This window comes from Chiloscyllium plagiosum, unplaced genomic scaffold, assembly GCF_037043375.1.
Source record: "Chiloscyllium plagiosum isolate Xiang-an unplaced genomic scaffold, Cpla_swu_hap1 HiC_scaffold_30, whole genome shotgun sequence".
In the NCBI taxonomy this organism is placed as follows: domain Eukaryota; kingdom Metazoa; phylum Chordata; class Chondrichthyes; order Orectolobiformes; family Hemiscylliidae; genus Chiloscyllium; species Chiloscyllium plagiosum.
In genome coordinates this window covers 34775996-34798793 of record NW_028270168.1, presented here as the reverse complement: position 1 = coordinate 34798793, position 22798 = coordinate 34775996, and the positions used below count along the sequence as shown (strand labels likewise).

Sequence of the window (22798 nt, the reverse complement as noted above, 5' to 3'; positions counted from 1 at the left end):
TCCGCCACCACGCCTAACTCCGCCCCCCGGCCGAGTTCCGTCACCGCGCCTAACCCCGCCCCCAAGCCGCGTTCCGCCCCCCCGCCTAACTCCGCCCCCCGGCCGAGTTCCGTCACCGCGCCTAACCCCGCCCCCACGCCGCGTTCCGTCACCGCGCCTAACTCCGCCCCCCGGCCGAGTTCCGTCACCGCGACTAACCCCGCCCCCCCGCCGGTCTCTATCACCATGTCCAACTCCGCCCCCAAGCCGACCTCTGTCCCCGCCCCCAGGCCTAACCCCGCCCCCGCATCCAGCTCCAGCCCCACACCAGGTCCTAGCTCCCAGCCCTGCCGTGTGTTCACCATCCCTCCAGACTTGCCCCTCTCTGAGGATGAAAGATCAGTCCTCAGCAGAGGTCTCACCTTCGTTCCCACACGTTCTCGGGTCAATGAATTCAATACACGGAGTGACACCGAACAATTCTTCCGCCGCCTTCGCCTCCGTGCCTTCTTCTTCAATCAAGACTCTCGCCCACCCTCTAACGACCCCTTCTCCCACCTCCAACACACCCCGTCCACCTGGACACCCCGTGCTGGCCTCCTACCTGCCCTCGACCTCTTCATAGCAAACTGCCGCCGCGATATTAACCGCTACCTGAACTCCCACACTCCCCCCACCCACTCCAACCTCTCACCCTCGGAACGCGCAGCCCTCCACTCCCTCCGTTCCAACCCCAACCTCACCATCAAACCAGCTGACAAGGGAGGCGCAGTAGTAGTTTGGCGCACTGACCTTTACACCGCTGAGGCCAAACGCCAGCTCGCAGATACCTCCTCCTACCGTCCCCTTGACCATGACCCCACCCCCCACCACCAAACCATCATCTCCCAGACCGTCCATAACCTCATCACCTCAGGGGACCTCCCATCCACCGCCTCCAACCTCATAGTCCCACAACCCCGAACCGCCCGTTTCTACCTCCTGCCCAAAATCCACAAACCTGACTGCCCCGGACGACCCATCGTCTCAGCCTGCTCCTGCCCAACCGAACTCATCTCGGCATACCTCGACACGGTCCTGTCCCCATTAGTCCAAGAACTCCCCACCTACGTTCGTGACACCACCCACGCCCTCCACCTCCTCCAGGATTTCCGCTTCCCCGGTCCCCAACGCCTCATCTTCACCATGGACATCCAGTCCCTGTACACCTCCATCCCCCATCACGAAGGACTCAAAGCACTCCGCTTCTTCCTTTCCCGCCGTACCACCCAGTACCCTTCCACCGACACCCTCCTTCGACTGACCGAACTGGTCCTCACCCTGAACAACTTTTCTTTCCAATCCTCCCACTTTCTCCAAACAAAAGGAGTAGCCATGGGCACCCGCATGGGCCCCAGCTATGCCTGCCTCTTCGTAGGGTATGTGGAACAATCCATCTTCCGCAACTACACTGGCCCCACCCCCCATCTTTTTCTTCGCTACATTGATGACTGTATCGGCGCTACCTCGTGCTCCCACGAGGAGGTTGAACAGTTCATCCACTACACCAACACCTTCCACCCCGACCTCAAATTCACCTGGACAGTCTCGGACTCCTCCCTCCCCTTCCTAGACCTTTCTGTTTCTATCTCAGGCGACCGAATCAACACGGACATCTACTACAAACCTACCGACTCCCACAGCTACCTGGACTACACCTCCTCCCATCCTGCCCCCTGTAAAAACGCCATCCCATTCTCCCAATTCCTTCGTCTCCGCCGCATCTGCTCCCAGGAGGACCAGTTCAAAATACGTACAACACAGATGGCCTCCTTCTTCAAGGACCGCAATTTCCCCCCCGACGTGGTCGACGGTGCCCTCCACCGCATCTCCTCCACTTCCCGCTCCTCCGCCCTTGAGCCCCGCCCCTCCAACCGCCACCAGGACAGAACCCCACTGGTCCTCACCTACCACCCCACCAATCTCCATGTACAGCGCATCATCCGCCGTCACTTCCGCCACCTCCAAACAGACCCCAGCACCAAGGATATATTTCCCTCCCCTCCCCTATCAGCTTTCCGTAGAGACCACTCCCTCCGCGACTCCCTTGTCAGATCCACACCCCCCACCGACCCAACCACCACTCCCGGCACCTTCCCTTGCAACCGCAGGAGGTGCAACACTTGCGCCCACACCTCCCCCCTCACTTCTCTCCAAGGCCCCAGGGGAAACTTCCATATCCGCCACAGATTCACCTGCACCTCCACCCACATCATCTACTGCATCCGCTGCAGCCGGTGTGGCCTCCTCTATATTGGGGAGACAGGCCGCCTACTTGCGGAGCGATTCAGGGAGCACCTCTGGGCCACCCGGACGAACCAACCCAACCAACCTGTGGCACAGCATTTCAACTCCCCCTCCCACTCCACCGAGGATATGCAGGTCATTGGACTCATCCACCGCCAAACCACAACAACCCGACGGTCGGAGGAGGAGCGTCTTATCTTCCGACTGGGAACCCTCCAACCGCAGGGGATGAACTTGGACTTCACCAGTTTCTTCATCCCCCCTCCCCCCACCTTGTCTCAGCCGGATCCTTCCAGCCCGGCACCGCCTTCCTGACCTGCAGTCTTCTTCTTGACCTCTCCGCCTCCACCCTACTCCGACCTATCACCCTCACCTTGACCTCTTTCCACCTATCACATTTCCAACTCCCCTCCTCCAAGTCCCTCCTCCCTACCTTTTATCTTCTCCTGCTGAACACTCTCTGCTCATTCCTGAAGAAGGGCCTGTGCCCGAAACGTCGAATCTCCTGTTCCCTGGATGCTGCCTGACCTGCTGTGCTGTTCCAGCAATAAAGTTTCAACTTTGATCTCCAGCATCTGCAGACCTTACTTTCTCCTCGAAGATGGGTCTAGAATACCCAACTGTTCCTCATTTGATATTAATTTGGCAATTTCATCTGGATAGGCCTCAAGGACTAGAAAGTAACAACTATGCACAACTGTCTCTTTTTTTTCTGAGGTTGGCTTTAATGCGTGTTGTTGGGACAGACAAAGGAAAATGTTATTTCTCAATGTTCTGCTGGATCTGCACTGGAAATGCTTTAATGTGACACCTAAAGTTATGATGTGGACTGGGATGGACCAAGTTAAAAATCATACAACACCAAGGTTACAGTTCAACACATTTATGTGAACATACTAGCTTTCGGAGCTTTCAGGCCTGATGAAGGAGCAGCGGTCTGAAAGCTTGTGCTTCCAAATAAACTTGTTGGACTATAATTTGGTGTTGTGTGATCTTTAACTTTGCACACTTAACGTGGACACTGTTCTTTTAAAGACCATAAATGGTAATTACTGGAGAAACTCAGCAGGTCTGGCAGCAGAGTGAACATTTCAAGTTCAGTGACCTCCTTCAGATTTGATAGTAGCTAGAAAAAAATGCTGATGTCAGGGGTGCTGGGGAAAAGGAGTGAGAGGAGAGAAGGAAAGTTAGGCAGATGAAGTGAATGCAATAGAATGCCAGAGAAGAAGAAAAGCTGATAATGGGGATCATAAGTGGATGAAAATGAGTTAGCTGAGCTGAAAGCCACCCATGTCATGACAGGGGTGTGAGGGTGGGTAAAGGACATGAAAGGCAGTGTTCTGGTTCAAAAATTAATTAACTTGATCTTGAGTTCTGAAGGCTGAAGAGTCCCCAAAATGGAACTGTAGATGCTGTTCTTCCAACTTGCATTGAGCTTCACTGAAACACTGCAGCAAAACCCAAAGAAATGTTGGCCAGGGAGCACAGTAGTGTATTGAAGTAACAGGCAACTGGAAGCTTGGGGTCGTTTTTACCCACCACCCTCAGCATAAATACTGCCTTTTCCTAGCTGCTATTAGTTCTGAAGAAGGGTCGCTGGACTCAAAACTAACTCTGTTTTTTTCTCTCTATTGCTGCTGCCAGACCTGCTGAGGTTCTCCAGCAATTTCTGTTTTAGTTTCTGATTTCCAACATCCATAGTTCTTTGTTTTAATTAAAATACCATACCTATGTCAAGACTTTTGAAAGCTCAATTTAATTATTATTATGAACCAAAATGTCAGTGTTGTGGATCACTTCAGTGCCGATATCCTTTGTATTTTTGCAAAATAGTATGTATTTGACAAAACTGAGGATTACAAGATTTTTGAATGATGAGACCTCAGGCTGAGATGACTAGCTGTGTTTTTCATTTATATTTGACCTGATAGTGTTAGCTTTGTTGCCTTTACCTTTGACAAGTTTATATTTAAAACAAACACTTTTTGCCATTGCATCAAAGTTTTCCAAATTATTTACGAGCCCAGATGATTTAAAGTTGTTATTAAAATTGCATGTAAACAGAGATGTGACTAGTTTAAAAATAATTAATTTACTGAGCTAAACTATTTTGTTACAAACCTGAGAAGCTCAACAGGAACTTCAAAAAATAGGACCTCGAAGTGTATATTCAAGATAATGTTCTTCGGGAATTTTTTTTCGCTTTCATGAAGTGCTGAGTTAGCAGCATGCACTTGAAATGATTACTAACTCAAAACTCTGTCAGAAAGAATTCAATGTTCAATTATTCTCTAAAACATTCAAGACTTGCAGCACGCATCAATGAATATCATTTAGTGCATTTGGATTGAGTCCTGATCACAGAAGGCCCATAACAACCATGTTTGAGCAATCACATGTTGAGAAGTGAATACAGCTTGTTACATTTGTCTATACTGGTATATAAGTATCAAATGCAGATTGTGACATGAACAAAAATTAACAAAGTTTACCACCTATTTGCAAAATGTTTCTGAATAGCTTCCCTCAGTCCTTCCATTTCAGTTGTTACCCTTCTGATCATCTTCTGTCACTTCCATGCTGACTTTACTAAAGTGGCCTCTGTGCTGACTCCACCACATGGCTGACTTCTGTCCCACTGGGCCAGAATAACTGCTGTGCCAGAATGACTCTCTGCCCACTGACCAAGGGTGACCTCATGTTCACTCTGAAGGGGAGTCCTCTGTACTCACTCTGCTAGAGTAACCACTGTGTTCACTCCACCAGAGTGACCAACTCTGAGGAAAAAGGAAAGGATGTTCCACCCGAAGAGCAGGGGTATGGGAGGTGACAAACAAATAGTCAAGAATACAAATAAGGCAACATTGGAGAAATAAGAGTTCAGTGAAATTCAACTTAAAAGCCGAAACATGAAAACTATCATCTCCTCAGCTCACCAAGGTTCCTTCAATATAATTTCCAAACGAGTGATCTCTACCATAGAACATAGAACAGTACAGCACAGTACAGGCCCTTCGGCCCATGATGTTGTGCCAAGCATTTATCTTGAGGACAAGTGCAGCAGATATGCGGGTACCTTGTTACCTGAAAGTTTCTCTCCAAGCCTCACACCATTCTGACATTGAATTATATCGCTGTTCCACAGATTCACCACTCTCTGACTGAAGTTTATCTACCTATCACATTCCCAGCTACCTTCCCCCATCGCCACCACCCCCTCCCCCCCCCCCACCCTCCCAAAACCCCCCATGGTCCACAAGCCTCATTCCTGACAAAGGGCTGATGTCCAAACCATTGATTCTCCTGCTCCTTGGATGCTGCCTGACCTGCTGTGGTTTTCCAGCCCCATACTGTCAACTCTGATTTCCAGCATCTGCAGTCCTCACTTTCTCCTGAAGAAGTTTAGCCTTATCTCTGTTCTACAAGGTCTTCCCTTTCCTCTAAGGCTATGCACTCAGGTCTTAGTCTCTCCTACCAATGGAAACATCTTCCCAACATCCAACTGTCCAGGCGGTTCAGAATTCCATAACATTCCATTAGGTTCCCCCTCATCCTTCTAAACTCCATTAAGTATAGTCCCAGAGTCCTCAAACTTTCCTCATATGTTAAGCTTTTCATTCCTGGGACCATTCTCGTGAATCTCCTCTGAACATGTTCCAGGGATAGTACATCCTTCCTGAGCTATGGGGCCCAAGACTGCGCACAATGCTCCCAATGTGGTCTGACTAGAGTCTTCTAGAACGTCAGAGTTTATCCCTGCTTTTATATTCAAGTCCTCTCAAAATAAATGCCAACATTGCATTTGCCTTCCTAACTACTGACTCAACCTTGTTTACCTTGAGAGAATTCTGGACTAGACCTCCTAGGTCTCTTTGCATTTAAAGACTTCTGAATTTTCTCCTCATTTAAAAATAGGCCATGCCTCCATTCTTCCTACCAAAGTGCATGACCTCATACTTTCCCAATTGTATCCCAGTTGCCATTACTTTGCCCACTCTCCTAAACTGTCCAAATTCTTCTGCAGCCTCCCCACCACTTCAATGCTCCCGGTCCCTCTGCCTATCTTTGTATCATCTACAAATTTAGCTAGAATGCCCTTAGTTTCTTCATTTAGGTTGTTAATGAATAAAGTGAAAAGTTGTCCCAACACTGAGCCTTATGGAACACCACTTGTCAGCAGCTGCTGTCCTGAGAAGGATCCTTATATCCCCACTGTCTGCTTTCTGCCAGACAGTCAGGCTTCTATCCATGCTAGCACATTGCCCCTAACACCATGGCCCCTTATCTTACTCAGTACCCTCCTGTGTGGCACCTTGTCAATGGCATTCTTGAAGTCCAGGTCGATAACGTCTATTGGCTTTCCTTGGTCTAACGGGCTTGTTTCTTCCTTAAAGAATTCTATCATCAGATTTGTCAGGCATGATCTCCCCTTGATGAAACGATGCTGACTTTGCCCTATTTTCCATAAACTTTCAAGTATTCAGAAATTTCATCTTTCACAATGGATCCTGGAGCTGTGGGAACAATGTATCCCAGCAAAACAAAGAAAATTCCAGCACAGGAACAGACCCTTCAGCCCTCCAAGCCTGCTTCGATCCAGATCCTCTATCTAAACTTGTCTCCTATTTTCGAAGGATCTGTATCCCTTTGCTCCCTGCCCATTCACGTATCTGTCTAGATACGTCTTAAATGATGCTATCATGCCCGCCTCTACTACATCCACTGGCAACGCATTCCAGGCACCTATCAGTCTCTGCGTAAAGTTACATGCATATTTCCATTAAATTTTTCCCCTCTCACCTTGAACTCGTGATCCTTAGTAATTGAATCCCTCACTCTGGGAAAACATTTCTTGCTATTCACCTGTCTGTACCTCTCATGATTTTGACTCAATCATGTCCCCTTCAACGTCTATCTTTCTATTGAAAATAATCCTAATCTACTCAACCTCTCTTCATAGCTCATACCCTCCATACCAGGCAACATCCTGGTGAACCTCTTCTGTACCCTCTTCAAAGCATCCGCATCCTTCTGGTAATGCAGCAACCAGAACTGCAAACAGTATTCCAAAATGTGACCGAACCAAAATCCTATACAACTGTAACATGAACTGCCAATTCTTGTACTCAATACTCCATCAGATGAAAGAAAGCATACCGTATGCCTTTGACCAATCTATCAACCTGCATTGCCACCCTCTGGGTACAATCGAACACCCAAATCTCTCTGTATGTCAATTTCCCCAAAACTTTTCCATTTACCATATAGTTCACTCGTGCATTGAATCTTCCAAAATGCATCACCTCACATTTGCCTGGATTGAAGTCCACCTGCCACTTCTCTGCCCAATCCTCCAAGCTATCTATATTCTGCCGCATTCTTTGACAGTCTCCTTCACTGTCTGCTACTTCACGAATCTTAGTCTTATCTGCAAACTTGCTAATCAGACAACCTATACCTTCCTCCAGATTATTTATATACATCACAAACAACAGTGGTCCCAGCACGGATCGCTGTGGAACACCACTGGTCACAGGCATCCATTTTGAGAAACTCCCTTCCCCTACTACTCTCTGGTTCCTGTTGTCGACCCAGTTCTCTATCCATCTAGCTAGTACCCCTGGACCCCGTGCAACTTCACTTTCTCTATCAGCTAACCATGGGGAACCTTATTAAACGTCTTACTTAAATACATGTATACATCTACAGCCCTTCACTCATCAATCAACTTTGTCACTTCCTCAAAGAATTCTATTAAGGTGGTGAATTTGAATTTAGGCAACAAAGATATGCAGATTTTTATTATAACAAAATGGTTTCTCAATTTAAAAGAATACTATAAAATGGCCTGTGAGCCATACTGCTGAACATACTGCTGATTTGCAGAATTAAGTTGCAGTTCAAAGAAAAGGGGACAATAGAGTTTTCATAAGATGAATACTGATACATTAATTGACCATTTGAATTAACCTTGAACTGTTACATGGCATGACAATTTACGCAAATAAGATACCCTTCTTAAAGAAAATACCATTGGATTAGCCTGTCTTCAAACATATCACCATATTACAGTTGATTGGACTTTTTTGTAACTAAGAACCCTTTCCCAGGAAATATCATTGCATTAACTTGTTGTAATCATTGTTGTAAATCATGAGACCTTATTGTATGTGATTGGTCTTTCTTGTGATTAAGGTTGTACTATTACTAAAAAAACATATAAATAATGTGAAATTTTCAAATGTAATTGTGCAACTTCACCACGGAACACAGGAGCTTCAATCTCTGTGTTGCTGGATAGAATTGCGTCAAGATACCTTAATTCAATAAACTAATGACTCTTGCTTTTTGCTTAGACCGCATTTGTCGATTCTTTTGACCGATCTCGAATCAAGCAGCCCCTCTTGAGGGGACATAAATCTTCATTAGTAAGACATGAACTTTCCTGCACAAAATCATACTGCCTCAACCCTCTTTCTGCAGCTAGCCATCTGAAATGCTGAGGACACAAACAGGCTGCTGCCAGCAGTTACCATAGCCGAGGATGTAGTTTTGCCCAACATCCAAGGCTTACTACTGCCCAAGAAATCTGGACTTAACAGTAAGGCTTAAAGAACAAGCTGAGAGAGAAATAAAAATGTATAATTTAAAGAAAAGCTCTACCAATCTATGTGTGCCTCAGGGCCACAACCTTGTGGGGCACTTCACCCCTTCCAATTGTCCACCAAACCCCTTTCCTTTACTGCCTTCCATTCAAATGCCTATACTTTGGATCATAATAATACATTAACAGGGCTACATAAATGCAAATTACTGTTGTTGTTGCTCTGTAACAGGCATGTTTCTTTGACTTCCTCAAATATTCACCTAAACTCCACTAATAAAGGTAAAACCTTACCTTCAATGTCTGAATTCATTAAGTACTTTGATAGCTGGGGAATGAGATAGCACAAACTGCCCTGCAGAATTTTCCATTCCATATCAATCTCATGGAGCAAAATCAGATGTTACAACATAAAATAAAGCCGTCATCTTCCTACTGACCCATAGGGTTACTCTCTCGTGAGAGAGAGGCGACTGGTGGTGCTTTAACCTGAGATTAACCACACCTCAGACAAGTAGGAGGTGAAGGTTGAGAAGGAGATTCCTTCATAGAAACCTTAGGTAGTGTGGGAACTTAGCCAACGCTATTGGGGTACTCTGCTCTGCAATGCAAACCAGCTGTCCAGTCAAACTGCTTATACCATTATTTTGCAATGTTTGGCAAATGCAAAAAAAAGAATTGTTTAAAAAAATGAATATGTCATATACATGCATAGTCTTAGTTTTTTTAGATTGTGACATTCATAAAGGCATTTTACAGTAACCCTGTTTAAACCAATTTACATTTGCCCATGCTTATAGGAGATTAAGGTGTAATGGACCAGGAATCCAGAGGCCTATGCTAATGTTCTCGAGATAATGTTTTAGACACTACCACAACGACTGGTGAAATTTAAATTCAACTCATAAATCTGGAATTAAAAACTGGATTAATGATGACTACCTAACCAATGTCAATTGTCATTAAAAAAAACCCACCTTGTTCATTAATGTCCCTTAGGGAAGGAACATTGGTCCAGTCCATATGTGATTCCAGATCCACCGCAATGTAATTCACTTTTAATCGCCCTTTGGGCAATTATGGAAGAACAATAAATGCTGACCTAGTCAACAAAGCCTACATCTCATGAATGAATTAAGAAAAAATAAACAGGAAATAATAGCGTAAACTAGGGAAGGCAATGACCTCATGGTATAATTGCAAGACTATTAATCCAGAATCTCAACTATTGTTCTGGTGACCCGAGTTCAAATCCAGTCATCACAGATGGTGAAATTTGAGTTCAATAAAGAATCTGGAATAAAGAATTTACTGATGACCACAAAATCACCGTCAATTGTTGGATAAACCCATCTGGTTCACTAATGTCCTTCAGGGAAGGAAATTACCATCCTTACCTGGTCTGGACTACATGTGACTCCAGACCCACAGCAATGTGGTTGACTCTTACCTGCCCTCTGGGCAACTAAGGATCAGCAATAAATGCTGGCTTGGCCAGTATTGCCTACATCCCATAAGTGAATATAAAAACACAATAAGTAAAGAAAGCTGGCCGAGGGTGAATGTCTGGGAAATGGTGTAAGTCTATCTTAGGAAAGGAGGCAGGCTCTGTCGGGTAACTTGGAAAGGTAAAAATGTTTAGCTATAGACATTTATTCCACTATGCTGAGTGATGCTTCTAGCTTGCAGGAAATGGATGCCCATTCATTATCTGGTAAATATGGTGCCAAGACCTTTAAGCCCATAACGTAACACTTGGGGTTTGACGTGAAGCCACTCCCTGCTATAAGATTCACAAGGTTTTTCATGCATGTATGTGTACTGAACTGACAACTGCATAATCATGCAAGAAAAACTGACGCAAAGCACAGCATTTGTCAAGTTTATGCTTGAAATGGAAGGTTCCACCAGAGACACAGGTCACAATATTTCCATTTTAAAATCATATATTTTTCACTAAATAGACCTGGAAATTTCCTAAAGTGCTGAGTGATAATTGAGTTGAAACAGAGAAGTAATCTAAAAAGAAGTAAATTGCTATTTCCTAATGCACAGCTATCTACCTGACGAAGGAGCAGCGCTCAAAGGTTGTACTTCCAAGTAAACCTGTTGGACTATAACCTGGTGTAATGCGATTTTTAACATTATCCACCCCAGTCTAACAGTGGCACCTCCATGTCATGGCTACCATCAATTATACAGGACATTGGTAAGATTGTATCTACAGAATTTGTGCAGTGTTGGTCACTATGCTTACAGAAGGATGTGAATGCATTGGAATTAGTTCAGAAAACATCTACAAGACTAATGTCAGGAAAAAATACATTGCCCAATAAGGAAGGGCAAGACAGGCTATTCCTGGAATGTAGAATAGCCATTGAAAATGAGATCCTAAGTGCCTTGACCGGGTAAATGTGGAAAATATTTTTCCTTTTGTGAAAGAATCTAGAACTAGGGTTAGAGTTCAAAAATGGGGAGTCATGTATTTAAGGCAGAGATGAGATTTTTGCAATTCTGCTCCTTAGAACGTAGTGGATGCACAATATTTTCTAAGGTAAGACAATTCTTGATAATCAATATTTGGAGGTACCAATATTGGACTGGGGTGTACAAAGTTAAAAATCACATAACATCAGGTTATAGGTCAACAGGTTTATTTGGAAGTACTAGCTTTCGGAGTGCTGCTCCTTCATCAGGTGGTTGTGGTGTATAAGATTGTAAGACACAGAACTTATAGCAAAAGGTTGCAGTGTGATTTAACTAAAATTATATATTAAAAAAGACCTGGATTGTTTTGTTAAGTCTCTCATCTTTTAGAATGAACATGTTGGTTTCAATTCTTTCATTTGTAAATTGCAGAACTTTTTTGAAGTTACATTCTCAAGTGAACTTTAACAATTGGTGTCATGTCGGCCCTGATAATGCATTTAAGGAGTGAGGTGCCCTGTGTAAGACTATCTGTGCCACAATGTTTAGACTGATTCTAATCTAAAAACGGATTTACAGAATATTACATGGATCTTACATGCAGTTTTTGAGCAAAATAAAATATAATTCTGCAAGTACAAATTCAACCCATAAACTTATGTGGGGGTGTGGGGTTGGAGTTATAAGTGTTTGTGAGAGAGTGTGCGTGTGTGTGTGTCTGTGTGTGAGTGCAAAGGGGTATAAATCTGTGAGAGTGTGCTGGTGAGTGTGGGGGTGTATGAGATAGGGCTTGTGTATGAGAGAAGGTTTGCGTGAGTATATGGGTTTGTAGGAGTGTGTGTGTCTGTAGGAGTGTCTGTGTCTGAGTGTATGCGTCTGTGCGTGTGTCTAATGCAGTGGGGTCACCTGTAGTGTGACATGAACCCTAGGTGCTGGTTGAGGCCAACCCCATTGGTACTGAACTTGGCTCAGTTTCTGCTGATAACCAAGGGATGAAAGGACTTGAGGGTTAAGAACAAACTGAGGTTGTGAGATCAGCCATGGAAGTGGCCTACTGTTGTGTATATGTTCGAATTTTCACTCCCTGTAAAAGTGAACTCACAGAAAACAGTGATACCCTCAGATTGTCAGTGAGAGACACAAGGTAAAGGACATTTTGAGCAACTTTCTTGGAATGTGCAGTGCCAGCATCCGGCCAGCTGGAAGGCGGGGCCGGTGTCTGACTGGCAGGCAGACTATCCAATCGGCGATGAGAGGGTGGGGTGAGTGGCTGGCCAATCAGGGAGGGGCCAGGAGGCGGGGCATTCAGCGGCAGGGCGGCGTGGGAGCGGAAGGTGAGGAGGGGGAGACACAGAGAGAGAATGGAGGGCATTTACCCCCATACCGGCCGGAAGTATCTCTCCAGGCGGCGTGGCGTGTACTCGAGCCTGGGGATTCGTGGTGCTGGCGAGGCCGCAGGGAAGCCCAAGGGCAGCCTGTCCTTGCTGGGTGTCCAGGCCCAGCCTCAGCCCCAGCCCCAGCCCAAGCTCCCGGCCCGAGTTCCAGCCCGAGCTCCAGGCCCAGCCTCCCGGCCCTCAGGGGATGGTAAAGGCTGCGGATCAGAGAGCGAGGCCGTTCGGCCCGAGCTGCCCCCTTGATAGAAGTAACCACATTGTCTTATTGAATGACGAGGCAGACACACAGGAGGCTGGAAGAACACAGCAGGCCGGGCAGCATCAGAGAAACCAACGTTTCATCCTTTTAGGAAGCCTATGTCAGAACAAAACCTGTTCCAGAACCAGCCCTGGAAAAAGGGTAATACCCAAAAGGTTGACTTCTCTACCTCCTGATGCTGCCTAACCTGCCATGCTCTTCCAACCTCCAGTGTGCCTGGTTTGGATTCCAGTATCTACAGTTTTTTTTTGACTCTAGGCAGGTTTGAGGGGCTGAATGGCCTATTCCTGCTCATTTAAAAAAATTCTTAAGCCCTTACCTGTTGCACTGTAAGTATTTACACATTTCCCTTCTGGATTTTATTGCTCTTGTTTGAAGTGCACAATTTCAGATTAATAAAGCATTGTTGGGATTAACCTGCAATTTTTAATTTTACTCTGTTTGGATTACTCTCTAGAAGGTGTCCTCAGACCTGCTCATTATGATTGTGCAATCCTTTACATTTAAGTTTATTCAGTCATATTAAAATTAAGAGTCATGATGTAGCTGACAAAGTGTAAGCTTTGTTTGGGTTCTTCAATTCCTCTAACTACCTCTACTTTTAATACACTCCTCACAGTTGTGCTTATATCATCTAGGATTATAATCTCCCTCCTCTCTGAAAACCCTGTAACCAGGAAGTTGGAGCTGATGTTCCTGCCCTCTTTAAAGCATGTTTCTGCATGCTGTGTTAGCCATGGTTTTGTGCTTTTGAGCACTTATCTGTGTATTGAGCTCATCCCCCTTATTCAGTTCACTCGTGTTGACATGTATACTGTCAGTCACTGAAAAACTTTGTGTATTTTAGACCGTAAGATAGAAGAGCAGAATTAGGCCATTCAGCTCATTGAGTTTGCTCTGCCAATCGATCATGGCTGACATGTTCCATTCTCTTGCCTTTTCTTTATAACCCTCGATCCCCTTACTATTCAAGAACCTATCTATCTCTGTCTAAAATGCACTCAATGACTTGATCTCTGCAACCCTCTGTGGCAATAAGTTCCACAGAGTCGCCATCCTCTGGCTCACCTTCTCTCTGTTCTACCTTTTATACTCATTTACTACTACTCCGCATTCCATTTTCAGCTTGACCTCTCTCTCTCTCTTTGGAATGTTATGTTCTCACAGTAAAACTTCCCAAAGAAAATATTCCTGGTTCACTTCCTGGTAGAATGCTGTTGAATTAATATTGTACATTCCATTGCCCTAGTATCCTCCTCATAAGATTGTGACCAAAGTTATACTTGACAGAATCCCAGAATAATCTGTATAAAACGTGCCATTGCTCCCAAAAGCTGAAAAACCATAGGTGGGAGAAGCAATAAACACTGCTGTAAACGAATTATTCTGCTTTAACTTTCACCTTGACTGGTTGGGAAAGAATTCTGGCCAAGTTAAGCAGCACGACTGATTTTGTTTTAAACTTATGGATGAGTAGTAGTGAATACTTGCAAAAATTAATGTCCATTTTTGTTATTGCACTATAATCTTGCTGACGTCATTTTGACAATCTGGTTTGCTATAGAAATTTTAAAATTGCAAATGAACTCAGCATTAAGATAATATTCTCTCTCTGCAGACGTCATGTGGCCTCTCTTGTGGGTTGCTATCCGTACATATGCACCCTATATAACCTTTCCTGTGGCTTTTGTAGTTGGGGCAGTAGGATACAACTTAGAGTGGTTTATTCGTGGGGAGCAAAAGCAACCAGTTGAAGAGAAAAGCATTTTTGAATTGCGTGAAGAGAGAAAACTTGCTGAAATCACAGATAAAGATTGTACCAAAGTGCTAAGCCTAAAGGACAAACTTGAGTTCACGCCAAGGGCAGTGCTAAACAGGAATCGACCAGACAAGGCCAGTAATAGCTAGCCCACAAAAGAAAGCTATCTTCCAAATGCAGTTTGTGGATGCCCGATGACAGGACGTGTGTTGGAGTTCAAATGCTCACCTGACTGAGATTTTCCGATTTCAGGGGAAAATTGAAGTGGAGCTTGTTTTGCCAGTCTGCTGTGAAGTGAAAACTCTAAATTCTCTACTTTTATTGATCCTTCAAGAATTGAAAGCTCAGAGGAGTGGAATATGCTGTATCCGGATGAATGTATCTCAGTGCAATTTCCATTCCTTCCCACCACCACCACTACAACAAACCTGGATCTATTAACTGGTGCATTTTGTCATAAGTTAATGAAATGTCAAAATTCTTGATGTATTATGCATTTATTTAGAATTATTGTGGTTGGAATAGGTAAAGGTTTTGTTACCATTGAAAATAAAGTTACTGAAGAATGATTGTTTACAGATTGAACATTATTCAGTCTTAACACCTTTTGCAGAAATCACTTCAAACTTAGACAGGTTTGGGATCCCTTTCATTTGGTTTTCCTTGTGAATTTATCCTTACCAGTATAATAGGCCAGATTTTATAGAAGTAGGACTATGGTTTCTAATCCATTGCCTTTGTAATATGTGAGCGTGACGCTGGAAAAGCGCAGCAGGTCAGGCAGCATCCAAGGAGCAAGAGAATTGACGTTTCAAGCAAAAACCCTTCATCGGGAATGCCCGAAACATCGATTCTCCTCCTCCTCGAATGCTGCCTGACCTGCTATGCTTTGCCAGTGCCACACTTTTCAATTCTGATCTCCAGCATCTGCTGTCCTCACTTTCTCCTTTGTAATATGTGACCACACATCTCCCTGCATTCCCCAGTTGATACAGAGCAAGCAGCTTTGAAGTCTGAGAGCTTCAACTTACCCAAACCCATGTCATTTCAGCTGCCTTAAAAAGTTGCACTTTCTTCAGTTGGGTATAACTAGCAGTGTGAATTTGAAGATTGGGGGTAAGTTCCCCCAAAAATATAATTTTGTAATCATAGAATCATGTTGAATGATTAGCCTTCACCTCAGTGAGGTTCCACAAACAGCAGCAATGATGTTGTTGATGGGCTCCTGCTGTTAAAGAGCTCCCTATTCTGCTTAGAAATGGGGCATTGAAATCTTTTCAGTTCATCTGTTTGGTACATGGCCTTAGTTTAATATCTGTATTCAAAAAACTTGGTTAAAGGGTAGCATGGATAACACTTCATACTGATACCATCCAAACTACATGTCGGGAATTTGTATTTTCTAGAAAACTTGTATGTAAGATGAGCTTGATGGACTTAATAACTCTTTCATATCTTCCTCCATTGGCTAAACATTCTTCATTCTTTTATCTAGTTAACGGTATTCCATGTTTAAACGAATGCATTTAATGCTTTTAAAGTTTTTCATAAGCCTAACTTGCTATAATAGATATATTATTCATTGAATAAAGCCAAGATATGAGCACCATGCTGGGAGAGAATTGGGAAGGAGACTCCTACACTACTGAAGTATCTACGAGGTTAAAAGAAGCAGTTTTGCATTTGATTCTCCAAAATAGAACATAGCTGATTAATTTAGGAAGTGGGCTGGTGGTATCAAAGACTGTCTGGATGACCAAATGGTGTGACAACCTATAATAAAACAGTAGTCATTGCAATTGGTATTAAGAACACAACCTTCCCTTGCTAAATTTTGCTTAAGTTCCATGTTCATACCAATAAACTATGATATTAAAATGCTTAACATACAGGCAATAAAATAAAATCTGATGTTTTTGTTGTCAGAGTTATATATAACATAAATTTAACTAATGAAGTTTATTGTGTAAGACAATAGGAAAAGGAACAGGAGTGGGCCATTCTGTCCTTCCAGCCTGCTGTGCCTGTCAATAGGATCCCAGCTGCTCAACATTCTTCGCATCCAAGTTCCTGCCCTTTCCCTGTTAACCCATAATTTCCTGAATGATCAAGAATCCATCTATCTCAATCTTAAATGTACATGTGGACTCTGCTCCCAGAGCGCTCTGTAACAAAGTGTTTCAAAGACTTACTCTCTGAATGAAGAAATTTCTTCTTAACTTTGTCTTAAATTAATATCCTTTTATTCCAAGATTAGGCCCTCTGGTCCTAGATTCTCCTAGGAGTTGAATGATTTGTTGTCACATGCATTTTACATTGAAATAATGCAGTAAAATAAAGTGGAAAAACTTCAATAATTGCCACAATCTGGTGCCATTTTGAACAGTTTAAGAATAAAAAAGATATAACCAAAAGAGAGTCTATCTTCATTTTGCTGACTTCCCCCCAGAGCCAGCTCACCAATGACACCTGTGCCTCCATCATTTCGCTGACCCACCAATGTAGGAGTCATCACTCTTTGGCACCATCTCTGGCTGATTGTTTGCTCGTTCAGCACTCACCCACACAACAATTACCTGCATGCCAGTACCAGCCATGCATTGCCTCGCTTTCCTTCTGTGTCAGTTGGCGACAACCTGGCAACTTTGCCTTACTGATCATCAGTCAAGCAGGCATGTACTTTGCTCTACAGCAATTTTCTATGTCAATGCCACATCCATACTGTGGCCAGCAGTTTTCACACAAGCATACAGCAGCCCAGGGGTGTATCGTGTCAGTCCTGTGGCTTTATAGTGGCCAGTCGATGGGATATCACTAATATAGTTTGGAACATTTCTTGTCTGAGGCTGTCTGGTTAGTTTGCTCAGGGAGGGTCAGCTATGCTCAATCCATTAGAATGGGTAGAAATAAGTAGGAGCTATGGCCGTGGGAAGATGTTTTAGCAACCTGTTCGGAGCTGCAGGCTTGGGGAAGCAAAGAAGACAATTGTGGATCGGGTCATTTGTATTTGTAAGGTGCAGGATACAGTAAAGCATGATGCAAACGGAATCCAAAAGAGGAGGTTCATCCACTCTGACTTCAAGTTGAGGCCAGTCTATGACACACCTGGCATAGCCATCTCATATGCTGGGGGCTTTGGTTGGAGGGGAGCAGGCAGTTGAAGGTACGAGTAGATGGGTTGGGTGGGGATTTGGGGATGTGTGAGACCTGTGGACATTCACAGGAAGGGTAATTAGGAAAAGGATCTGGCTGTCCTGAGACTCATGAACATTTCAAGGTGGGGACTAGAAGCCACTGGCTGAAGAGCATTCACTGCCATCTTTCCACTGTGCTGAAAGTTAAAGCTGCAATCACAGCTGAGTGGGCAGGGTATCTGAACCTGTGAGGTCTGCAAGACCCATCAATATGAGGCCCTCTTGAGGGCTACAGCATTCTACGTACATCTGTGCACTGAACAGGACACTGAATCAAGGGCCCTCTAATCCCTGGTGATCCTAACATATTAGCTCACAGTACACCTCCCTGTCCACTTATCGTTGACCACTTCATTAACTTCAACACATTTGCACACAGAGGCTAATAAAAGACGAGCGTGTTTGACCATGTAAGATAATGATGCCAGCAGAAACAATTCCCCTACATACACCTTGCAGGCTATCAAAGTAGACCATGGTACATACTGTGTGAACATGAAATTAGGCATAATGCTGGCAGCGTTATATTTATGGCACAAAGAGACTCTCAGAAATGCATGTAGTGCAAAACCAATAAAATTTATGTACATTGCACTGTCACCAAAGTGGCCTCAAACCTTTTTTAAATTTGTTCTTTTCCCTCTCTTTAAGTCTTGATGTTGACCCACATTCTGCAGTAGTGAGCTTGTTAATCTTGGAGGTTTGGTTGGGAAACCCCAGAAGGTTTTTGTGTCTGCACTCACCTCCATACTGAAGAGCTACAGAAGTATCCTCCTCGTCTTCAACTTCGAAGGATTGGAGAAGGACAAGCAGAGAAATGTAGGGCCTAGCCACCTCTGGAGTGTCTGAGAGGAGAGTTTTGAGGTGGTGTGTGTGTGTGTGTATGATTCCTCCTCTGTCTGGGTGCCTCCTGGCATCTGAGTCCTTAGGAAGAACCACCACTGGAGTGCATGTCGGGTTCTCAGTTCTTCTATCTCAATACCTTCGGTCTTGAGGACCAATGGCTAGTGTGATGGAATGCAAGTTGGTGCGTCTCTCCAGCAAATCCTCAAGGTGCTAATTCTGGATCTTCAAGACAGCCACCACTTGGAGACAACCAATCGCATGCCTTAGACAGCTGGGTGCCATCAGCATAGCAACACACTCCTGGAGCTTCTAGGTTATGAAGATCATTGCCTCTTATATAATTGTCTGCCACTCTTATTCTTCCCTGTGCTTATCAATTAAATCATTGATTGCAAACACCACAGAATCCTCTCCTGCCTGGGCTGTGCAGGTGCCTAGTATTCAAGTGCAAGCATCCTGGGGCATTTCTTCCTTGGCCAGCTGCAAGGCTGTTGCAGTTAAGTGCTCACCAGTTTGTTGCGGTTGGAGAGGTGGGGTTTGAGGGCAGCGGTGTGGGATGTGAATGAGTTGCATTGGAGGGCATGTTCAACCACAAGGACAGAATCCCTGGTCCTCACCTTACACCCCACCAACCTCCACATAAACCACATCATCCGCTGACATTTCTGCCACCTACAAACAGACCCCATCACCAGGGATATGTTTCCTTCCCAACCCCATCCGCTTTTCATAAAGACCGTTCCATCCGTGACTACCTGGTCAGGTCCACACCCCCCAACAACCCACCCTCCCATCCTGGTACCTTCCCCTGTCTCCGCAGGAATTGCAAAACCTGCGCCCACACCTCCCCCCTCACCTTCATCCAAGGCTCCACAGGAGCCTTCCACATCCATTAGAGTTTCACCTGAACTTCCACAAATGTCATTTACTGTGTCCGTTGCTCCCGATGTGGTCTCCTTTACTATGGGGTGTCTGGACACCTTCTTCCAGAGTGCTTTAGGGATCATCTCTGGGACACCTGCACCAGTCAACCCCACCGCCCCATGGCCAAACATTTCAACTCCCGCTCCCACCCTGGGCCTCGTCCATCACCACTCCCTCACCACCTGACGAATGGAGGAAGACTGCCTCATTTTCCGTCTTGGAACACTCCAACCCCAGGGCATCAATGTGTACTTCACCAGTTTCCTCATTTCCCCTCCACCCACCTTACCCCAGTTTCAACCTTCCAGCTCAGCACTATCCTCATGACCTGTCCTACCTGACAATCTTCCTTCCCATCTATCCATTCCACCCTTCTCTCCGACCTATCACCTTTATCCTCACTTTCATCCACCTATTGCACTCTTAGCTACCTTCTCCCCAGCCCCACCCCCCTCCCATTTATCTCTCCACCCGGGAGGCTCCCAGCCTCATTCCTGATGAAGGACTCTTGCCCAAAACGTTGATTTTCCTGCTCCTTGGATGCTGCCTGACCTGATATGCTTTTCCAACAACATTGTAATCTTGTCAGGGTTTGATGTGTGGCATCCTCTGCCAGTCCTCTGGGAAGAGGCCACTCCTCATCAGTGTGACTTTAAGAGGTGTATTCTGTCAGGGAAGCAACTTCTTAGCATTTCCCCTGTCAAGCACCTTAAGAATCCTACATGATTCAATGAGATCACCTCTCATTCGTCTAAACTGCAGTGAGTAGAGTGAGTCCCTAACCTTTAAAAGGCCTACCCACACTTCTATTTCATAATGAGCTGGGGAGAACTTTACTGTCTTCATTGTATGCAAGTCATTGGTGTGGGCTACAAAGTCAAAACTCACAACACCAGGTTATAGTCCAACAGGTTTAATCGGATGCACACTAGCTTTCAGAGCATCGCTCCTTCATCAGGTGGTAGTGGAGGGCTCAATCCTAACACACAGAATTTATAGCAAACATTTACAGTGTGATGTAACGGTAGGGCGGCATGGTAGCACAGTGGTTAGCACTGCTGCTTCACAGCGCCAGAGACCCGGGTTCAATTCCCGCCTCAGGCGACTCTGTGTGGAGTTTGCACATTCTCCCTGTGTCTGCGTGGGTTTCCTCCAGGTGCTCCAGTTTCCTCCCACAATCCAAAAATGTGCAGGTTAGGTGAAATTGGCCATGCTAAATTGCCCGTAGTGTTAGGTGAAGGGGTAAATGTAAGGGATTGGGTCTGGGTCGGTTACGCTTCGGCGGGTCAGTGTGGACTTGTTGGGCCGAAGGGCCTGTTTGCACACAAGATTCCTATTATACAGGATCATCTTACTGAACTGCTTCCAATGAAACTATATATTCCCTTAAATAAGGAGAGCAAACCACTCCCTATACTCAGATGTGGTCTCACCAGCACCTTGTACAGTTGCAGTAAGACCTCCTTACTCCTGTACTTCAGCCTCTTTGAAATGAAGGCCAATATTTAATTAGCCTTCCTGATTATATGCTGAATCTGTGTGCTAACTTTCTGTGTTTTGTGCTCATGTCCCACCATATCCCTTTGTATTGCAACTTTCTGCAGATTTTTTCAATTAAAAAACATTGTTTTTTGTTCTCCATTCCAAAATGAACAACTTTCCATTTTTTAATATGATTTTCCATTTGCCAACTTTTTGCCTACCTATTTCATGTCCTCAGTAAACTGCTCATATCAACCTTGCAACTTGCCCGTTCACCTGCAGTTCTATAAGAGGACATTTGACCAGAGGAAGACATAGAAGCATGTTGAGGATTGAGGTGACTTGGTGGGGGGTGGGGTCAACAGATGAGAAGTGTGCGCTCCATGGCCCCATCATAATCATCCTTTAAAAGGCCTACCCACACTTCTATTTCATAATGAGCTGGGGAGAACTTTACTGTCTTCATTGTATGCAAGTCATTGGTGTGGGCTACAAAGTCAAAACTCACAACACCAGGTTATAGTCCAACAGGTTTAATCGGATGCACACTAGCTTTCAGAGCTTCGCTCCTTCATCAGGTGGTAGTGGAGGGCTCAATCCTAACACACAGAATTTATAGCAAAAATTTACAGTGTGATGTAACGGTAGGGCGGCATGGTAGCACAGTGGTTAGCACTGCTGCTTCACAGCGCCAGAGACCCGGGTTCAATTCCCGCCTCAGGCGAGTCTGTGTGGAGTTTGCACATTCTCCCCGTGTCTGCGTGGGTTTCCTCCAGGTGCTCCAGTTTCCTCCCACAATCCAAAAATGTGCAAGTTAGGTGAAATTGGCCATGCTAAATTGCCCGTAGTGTTAGGTGAAGGGGTAAATGTAAGGGAATGGGTCTGGGTGGGTTACGCTTCGGCGGGTCAGTGTGGACTTGTTGGGCCGAAGGGCCTGTTTCCACACTGTAAGTAATCTAATCTAATCTAAAAATAAAACTGAAATTATACATTGAAAAATTGATTGAATGTCGTGATTGTTTCACTTCTTTCATGTGTAAATCACAAAACCTGTTTTAAAAAAATTACATTCTCAGGTTAGCTGTTAACAATGGTGATAGCTAGACAATATGTTGAAGGTGTTGGCCCCCTGTGTTCTCTGTCTATGCCATGATGTTTAGATTGATTTCTAATCTCAAAAGTGAGATAATGGAGTTCTATATTAATTCATGCCAAGGTTTGTTCAGCTTGACCAAGATGCTGAATTCAGCGGGCTATTGGCAAAGATTATGGTTATAGAGCAACTACAGAGACCATGCAATGTCCAGGCTGGTTTTACTTCCAGCCACTTGGGAACAGGCAGAGAGATTAGAGGAGCCCATGTAAAAAATGAATAGTGAACCAAGCTTTAGTGGGTGGGCAGTCTGGAAGCAAGAATAATGGAGGCATTTACTATAGATTTAATCTGTTTTATCTTACTTAGCTTAAGAAATAGTTCTGAGTCAAAAATGTGATGCTGGAAAAGTACAGCAGGTCAAGCAGCATCCAAGGAGCAGGAGAGTCAACGTTTTGATTCTGGTCTCCAGCATCAGCAGTCCTCACTTTCTCCTTTAGAATTCGTTCTGTCTAGGCTAAGAGAATTAAAAAAAGACACTCCCAAAACAC

The 22798-nt window shown here is 44.7% G+C and overlaps 1 protein-coding gene across 2 annotated transcripts; it reads left to right on the top strand.

Moving 5' to 3' along the window:
• The first annotated feature begins 12605 nt into the window (after positions 1-12605).
• Positions 12606-15277, top strand: smim12 (small integral membrane protein 12). Of its 2 annotated transcripts, none has more exons than XM_043717171.2 (2): positions 12606-12630; positions 14568-15277. In XM_043717171.2, the coding sequence occupies exon 2, from the start codon at positions 14573-14575 to the stop codon at positions 14855-14857; it is 285 nt and encodes a 94-aa protein (XP_043573106.1). In that variant the 5' UTR covers positions 12606-12630; positions 14568-14572; the 3' UTR covers positions 14858-15277. The 2 variants fall into 2 exon arrangements, with proteins under 2 accessions (XP_043573106.1, XP_043573108.1); XM_043717173.2 differs by lacking the exon at positions 12606-12630 and adding an exon at positions 12674-13278.
• The last annotated feature ends 7521 nt before the right edge of the window (positions 15278-22798 follow it).